This window comes from Poecilia reticulata, linkage group LG9 (genome assembly GCF_000633615.1).
Source record: "Poecilia reticulata strain Guanapo linkage group LG9, Guppy_female_1.0+MT, whole genome shotgun sequence".
NCBI lineage: Eukaryota > Metazoa > Chordata > Actinopteri > Cyprinodontiformes > Poeciliidae > Poecilia > Poecilia reticulata.
The window spans coordinates 3,351,487-3,359,310 of NC_024339.1; the positions used below are offsets into that span (position 1 = coordinate 3,351,487).

Sequence of the window (7,824 nt, forward strand, 5' to 3'; positions counted from 1 at the left end):
CATGCAATAAAGAGAGGACGGAACAGCAACATGCAATAAAGAGAGGACGGAACAGCAACATGCAATAAAGAGAGGACGGAACAGCAACATGCAATAAAGAGAGGACGGAACAGCAACATGCCCTCTGTTTTCGGAGCTGGAGAAACGTAGACCTCTGATGGGAAAATGTATTCCTTGCCGTGACAAACTGAGCGCACTCCAGCGCCATTACGCACATATATTACCGGTCACCTGTTGATGCCTGGAACTCGGGGAGCTGTTTAAATTTGTTGGGGGGAGATGTGAAGTGATCGGCGCTGGACCAAATGCCCGAACCTTCCACAGCACCGCGTGGCACGCTGTTTCTCCGTTATGCGGTAGGATGAGCGCTGATCTGGAGCGCGCTTCGCCCAACACATCGGTGAACTCGGCCGGCGTAGGGAGCCGTGCGCTCTCGACAAATGTCCGAAGGCTCCATAACACACTCAATGTTCTGCTAAGTGACCTGGAGAGAGAGCAATTTATCCACTGTCTAAATGTTTACCACGCCAAACGCAACGTTTACGACCTGGTCCAGACTCTCAAAGTGATTCTCAACACGTCCGCGAAGCGACAGCTGCTGCCCATGCTGCGTCTCGTCATCCCCAGGTCCGACCAGCTCCTCTTTGACCAGTACACCTCCGAGGGGCTCTACCTGAAAACAGACCTGCTGCCCAGCAACGGCAGCGCGGAAAGCTTCGGAGATGAGGGCGATTCTACTCTGCAGTCGTATATCAGCTCAGTCTGCGAGCAGCCTCTCACGACGACTTGTCCGGAACCGACTGTTTCCTTGGCCCCGCTCTTCAGCGAGGGCCTCTTCGGAGAAGTGCGTCAAGTTACCCTGACGCGCTCCAGGAGCCAAGAGGGTCTAGGTTTCAGCATCCGCGGGGGGTCAGAGCACGGCGTGGGGATCTACGTGTCGCTGGTGGAGCCGGGCTCATCGGCCGAGAGGGAAGGACTGAGGGTTGGGGACCAGATAGTAGCAGCGAACAACTCGGTGTTTGACTCTGTCTCTCACACGGAGGCGGTGAAGGTAAGTAGGGCTTCACAAATGTGGGAATGTTTGATTTGTGCTGCGAGATGAATCCAGCGCGGTTCGAGTAGTGTTTTTGTAGACTGCTGGATGAGGCGGAAGCAGTGACCACGCTGTCCTGACCTAAAGCAGCAGCAGTATGGGTCAGTCTCTCTCCTCTGTAGCCAGGGAGCCCAGAAGGAAGCTGCCTGATCCCTTTTTCTAAGTTCTTCCTGCTCTGCCACTACAGTAAAGGCTCCTTCTGCTTCCGTTTTAAAAACAGAAAACAAAAACACACTTTGCAGTAATGCTGCTGGTGATTTTAATACATAGGGTTATGTTCTGTAAACTCTTTCTTGATGAGTCATAAAATATTTTTTTATCCACTTAAATAACTATCAAAAAATGGCTGAGCCAATTTCAAAACTGACTTGGACAATGTTTTAATATTGTCCCAGTCAGTAATGTTTTAATATATTATTATTTTTATTTAGTTTAATGCAAAATATGACTAGTTTGTTTAAAACTCTGGAATGCTGGTAGTTATTCATCATTAACAACAAATCTGTTGTTGTATGCTAATAGTTATTGTAAGCAAACTGAGACTTTAAGAGCTGATGAGCTCCAAAGTTTAAAACTATTCACTAGAAATTGTTTTTGAATATCAGGAGAATCAGTCTTTGCTTTCAGTTGTTATTTTATGTGTTCAAAAGTATCTGGTTGATATTAAGTATTTATTGTAAAACATTTGAGCTGTATTTAGTTGTATCTTTTGTTTTTGTATCCCGTGTTGCACCGTGAGTGAGATGGAAATCTGCATAAAGCCTATGCTTATTTTAATACATCTGGTTGCAAAGCTTGAGGATAATGTTCTGTTCACACTAGACATTTTTGAGCAGAATACATTGTGACGTTTAATAAAATTCAATATCAGATCAGAATTTTTTTTCATGAAATTTGAAGCAAGAATTAAAATTATTCTAATTTAAAATAAGCAGTTATTTTAACTTGATACTCTGAGTGAAAATAACAGAAAAATTTAAGTCTTTAAGGGACATTTTTTCTTACATATTGTGCTTAAAAAAACAATGATTAGACAACTTGTCTTTTCTCAAATTAACTTCATGAACTTTAATTTCTGATTTTAAACCAATACAATCTTCTTATTGACTTAAATAGCATTTTCAAGGCAGCAGGTGGACTTTCATCTTCAAGTTTAGCCACCTTCAAATGTTTTACAGTGTACATGGTTATTGGAAGGAAAGTTTTGTATTCTAAATCTAATTAGAAATTTCCTGGATCACTTGTTCAACTAATTTAAACAAGATGCACTACTTTATTCATGCAGTAACAGAATAAATTTGTTTGTGTTTTCCTGTTCCAGTGGTGGAGAAAGTACTCAAACAATGTACTTAAGTAAAAGTAGAGAGTACTGGCTTTTAGAAATACTTCAAGTATTAAAAGTAAAAGTACTTGCTGAATGTATAACCTAATGGCTAATACAATATCATTAAGTGCCTACCTATCCTTTTTAAGTGTAATACATTAGCAATGTGCCATGTTAATGAGCACTGCTGCAGATAAAGCATGTTTTTATTGCATTTACTCTCTGTGCCAGTTTAGATTTAGATTTGTGATTCTGTGCATCAGATTTTCAGGGATGACCTGTGTCACTCTAGCAGTCCTTAACAGTCATTTTCAATAACTTAGAATATTTATGAAAAGTTCATGTATTTCAGTAAGTCAGTTCACAAGTTAACCTTTGTGTTGTCTTGCGGGTCAAAAATGACCCATTAGCATGTTTAACTGTAGAAAAAATACCCTAAACTATCTTTTTCTGACTTGAAATTTTATAACTTTTCATAAATTTACCCCGTCATTAGAAAAAGTGATACTTTGTCTTTGTCCATGTTTCCATGTGGGTTATAAACCACTAGGATACAAGGATTGTCATATGGGTCATTTTGGACCCGTGAATTATAAAACCATTTAAACAGAAAAAGAGGTTAAAGTCTACACACAAACTCTCTCTAATACATACACACACACACACACCACCCCATACACACACCGGCACCCTCCCCCCCACACACACATACACATATACACTCATATCAAAGAAACTGGATTGATGTACGAATTGAACTTGCATTTTACCTGCACCTGCACTTTCAGTCTGCAGCTACGAGATTATGTTATCCACCTTATGTTGAGCAGAAGATGTTCGTCATCTTATGTCAAACATCTCATAATATTTTGCAGGATGTTCAACATATAATGTTAATATTTCTTCTGTTGATGTTGAAGTTGTTCAACATCAACAGAAGAATTGATGTTGAAAATTGTTCACAAAATCAAGCAACATTTTTGTTGTTGTCTTACAAGAGGTATTTTTATAATTCACTTCCTAAAAAAATATTAAAGACTGAACTGTTGACAAAAAAGTTCCAAATTGTTGACTTTTTTCCTTTCAGTATAATTAATTCAGAAGTAATAACTTCACATTTTTATAATTACAATAATAAACCTTTACTGTGTAAAAGAAAACTGTTACAACACTTGGTTTGTGGTGGAGCAAGCCAGCTGAGACTACAAATTGGTTCATACCACTACTTATCATCCAGAGGGGGGGAATGGGATTTTTCTATGTTAGTTTCAGTTAGGTTTTTGTGTATTTTCCCCTTGGTGTGTTGTATGTGGCCTGATCAGTCAGTATTTAAGTTTCAACTTTTGTCTGTGTTAGTTAGATCTGTTTGTTTGAGTTATTATGAGTTGACGTCTGTTAATTTGACCTCTTTTATGGGCCCAATTTTTGTCATTTTTTTCTATTATTTACCCAAGTTTTGTTTGGGTTCAATAAAAAACAATTATTTTTGACTTAACTGCTCGGTACATCACAATCCGCAAAAAGCAGAGATGTGATCCTAAGGCTACCAAAACGGATCCCCTCAACACCTCGGCTGCACCTAGATATTCTGTCCATGAAAGTAATGAACAGAATCGGTGACAAAGGGCAGCCTTGGCGGAGTCCAACTCTCACCGGAAACTAGCCCGACTTACTGCCGGCAATGCGGACCAGACTCTGACACCGGTCATACAGGGACCTGACAGCCCGTATCAAAGGGCCCGGTACCCCATACTCCCGGAGTACCCCCCACAGGGCCCCCCTGGGGACACGGTCGAACGCCTTCTCCAAGTCCACAAAACACATGTAGACTGGTTGGGCGAACTCCCATGCACACTCCAGGACCCTGCTGAGGGGGTAGAGCTGGTCCAGTGTTCCATGACAAGGACGAAAACCACACTGCTCTTTGTGGCCCCATCGTGAGACTATCAGACCATCGTGGCCCACCTCCAGGCCTGGCTCCAGAGTGGGGCCCCGGTGACCCGCGTCCGGGCGAGGTAACGCCAGATCCAAAGTTCATCTCCATCATAAGGGGTCTTCTGGCTGCGCTTTGTCTGGTTCCTCACCTAGGACCTGTCTGCCTTGGGTGACCCTACCAGGGGCATAAAGCCCCAGACAGCATAGCTCCTAGGATTATTGGGACACTCAAATCCTCCACCATAATAAGGTGGCAGCCCAAGGAGGAGTGTGTGTGTGCAAACTATATGGTAGAAATGTCCAGTTTAATATCTTACATATCTTGATCTGTCTGTTGCACTAAGACCACAAAGTACAGATGAAGGAAAAAACATCAGATTCAAAAAACTGAATAAATATTCACATCTGTGTGGTTTAGTGTGATGGAGGATCAAGCTTGTTGGAAGAGACTTCACAAAAGGCTAGTCAAAGGTCTCAAGCAGCAAAATAAATGTGTTCCTAAGCTGTCGTCTGGTTGGTTATAAATAGCCGTGATGAAACTCTTCTCTGTTGTCCCAGACATTCATGTGTTTTTCTTTGTGTCTTTGAAGCACCTGTCTATGGAAATATTTTTGTGACCTTGCAAGCTTTTCTCACTTAAACACCATCAGTTCGTAGAGATCTCTGCACAAACACACTTTTTCTGCAAGCTCACGGTTTAGGCCTTGGGCGAAAGCTTATTTAAGAGCTTCTTTTTTTATTTTTATTTTTTTTACCTGCAATCAACCCAGCATGATGGGAAACAGCCTGAGTGGCTTCTTTTATCYGACAGCACAGAAGATGTGTTGCAGCTTGTTTTCTACACCCCATTGGGCAAATAGGACATTCTCTATGTTTGTTTCAAGTAGTGGAGGCAGGCAGTGATCTCAGTTTGATATCTGCAAACATATATAGAAAACTAGCTAGCCTAACATAAATACAAGCATTAAGACTGGCTTGTAAAGTATTCCTATCCTTTGAAATTGTATTTTGTATTATAACCTAAAAGACCAACATATTTCATTAACAACGTGATGACCCAACACAATTTAGTACCTATTAACGAGGTGTAAAACAAAAGATAGTATCTTGTTGTATAGTGGTTGAGTTGGACATAAAAGCAGAAGGGCATATGCAGCAAGTAGATAAAGAATGTTTAATAGAAAATGAAGAACAAAACTTACAAAAATCACATGGAAGCAGAGCAAAACAAAAGCAGGAATCCAGGGGAAAATGTACAAGTACTAAAGTACTTATACTATGCAAAGTTTCAGAAGACGTTTTTATTACTTTTGGGGTTTGATAAAAAAAAGTTAATCAAGTTAATTGTGGAGTCTGTCAGGCACTCCACAATTAATTAAGATTAATTCATTTCATTTTATTTAATTAACTGCATTTTAATTTAATACTATACAGACAAAATAAGCTGCATTTTCAATTTCTAGTGATAGACCTTTCTGAGCTGGAAAGGTCTATTATTAGATCATTATTAATTGTTTTACAACTTTTAATGCAATCAAATCTAAGTAATTAATTAATCAACATTATTTCATTAAAGTAGTAATAATAATAATAATAATAATAATAATAATAATAATAATAATAATAATAATCAATGTAATTTGTACCGCACTTTTCATTAGAAAAAATCTCAAAGTGCTACACAGTGCAACTAAAATCGTAGATAAAATCAACATCATAAAAATCATGTGGAGGCAGAATAGGCTTGCTTAAATAAAAAAGTTTTTAAGCCTCATTTGAAGTCATCCTGTGGTTGTGGAGCTCTCAAATAATCCGGGAGAGAGTTCCAGAGACGGGGGGCAGCAACAGCGAATGCCCGATCTCCCATGGTCCGTAATCTGGATAGAGGAAGGTGGAGGAAGTTGCAGTGATCGTAGAGATCTGGTGGATGAATGTGGAATGAGAAGGTCCTTCAGATAATCCGGTGAGGTTCCGTTTAAACACTGATGGGTAATGAGAGCAATTTTGTACTGAATTCTGTAGGTGACAGGAAGCCAGTGAAGATCATGCCGAATCGGTGAAATATGGGCAGATTTCCGGACTCTCAATAGAATCCTGGCTGCGCTGTTTTGAATGTATTGAAGCTTCTGAAGATGTTTTTTTATGGATTCCAATGAACAGAGAATTGCAGTAGTCGAGCCTGGATGAGACAAAGGCATGGACGAGAGGCATCAGAGAAAGAGAGAGATGGACGAATTTTGGAGATATTACGAAGATGAAAGAAACAGGTTTTAAATAGATGCTTTATGTGATTTTCAAATGTAAGATGAGAATCCATTCTAACTCCAAGATTTGTAACTGTGGTGGAAAGGGGGATGTCTTGTCCAGAAAAGAAAATGGTCGTCAAAGTTGAAGATTGAACCTTGAAGTCCCGGCCCTGATGTTATGTCTGTTTTTGGACTACCTTTTTACTCTTCTTCAGTTCATTGTTGGCCATTTTTGAGAAATTACTTTTCTTTTCATTTTGTTCCTGAAGCTGAACTCATTAAGGCAGAAAAAATAATCTAAACTAAAACTATCAATTTGTGATAATCAATAAACAACATCTTTAAAAATACCAGGGACACAGTAGCAATTTGACAAACAGAAATTAATATTGTATCTACATAGACCTATTTGCTAAAACAGCATGCAGAAAATGATCAATTAGAGAATTGATCATTTTCAGTGTTCAATTATCTSATGGTGTATCCATATGATGGATACACCATCCTCTGATGTCCTGTGTTAGATATTGTTAGATATTGTTTTTAGATATTGTTCATATGCTGCAGAAGCTAATTAAACATAAAATTAAAACTTTGAAACACTGCTGACCAATGGTGATTTCTAACATCTTTCTGCTTACAAGCAACATGTCCAAATTTTAACTGGAAACTTTTGCAAAATATTTTATACATTTAGTACTGGATTTATACATATAATTTAAATTTTGATTTCTTACTCTGATTGTTTTTGTGTCATTTTGTATCAAGAAATAACTAGTTTCTATCTCCCAAAATTCTAAAATTAAAAATTTTAACAGGAATGTCACCTATTTAAAAATACCCTGGTTTAGAAAATTGTTGCAAAGTTAAAATATATAGAACATAAAGTCTTAAAACTACAGTTATAGAAAGGGACCAAAACTGAACAGGGTGACAATGAGCCAGTCAGAATCGCAGCTCAGGTTGAGTAGATTGAAGAAAAAAGTTAAATGTTTGAGGCTGAGATGGTGTGGACATGTTTCAGAAAAGATGTTAAAGGTGGAGCTGGAAGGGAAAAGTGAAAGAGAAAGTAAACAGAAGAGTATTGGAGGTAAAGGGTTGGCGTTTGGGGTACGAGTTTCAGACAGATTGACAACAGAAGGAAAGGCTGATTGATGTCTTTTAAAAAATACATTTTTAGGAAGAAATTGCACATATTTAAATACATACTAAGCTATTCCAGATCA

At 38.8% G+C, this 7,824-nt stretch overlaps 2 protein-coding genes across 3 annotated transcripts in view; one reads left to right on the forward strand and one right to left on the reverse strand.

Annotated features, from left to right (window-relative positions):
- zbtb26 (zinc finger and BTB domain containing 26) overlaps positions 1–7,824 on the reverse strand; it is a 1,115,122-nt gene that overhangs the window by 125,972 nt on the left and 981,326 nt on the right. The window lies entirely within an intron of this gene.
- LOC103469622 (whirlin-like) overlaps positions 9–7,824 on the forward strand; it is a 64,517-nt gene continuing 56,701 nt past the window's right edge. For both annotated transcript variants that reach the window (XM_008417413.2, XM_008417414.2), the window contains exon 1: positions 9–1,051. In XM_008417413.2, the coding sequence (XP_008415635.1) occupies positions 362–1,051 (690 nt within the window). In that variant the 5' untranslated portion in view covers positions 9–361. The remainder of the gene's footprint in view (positions 1,052–7,824) is intronic.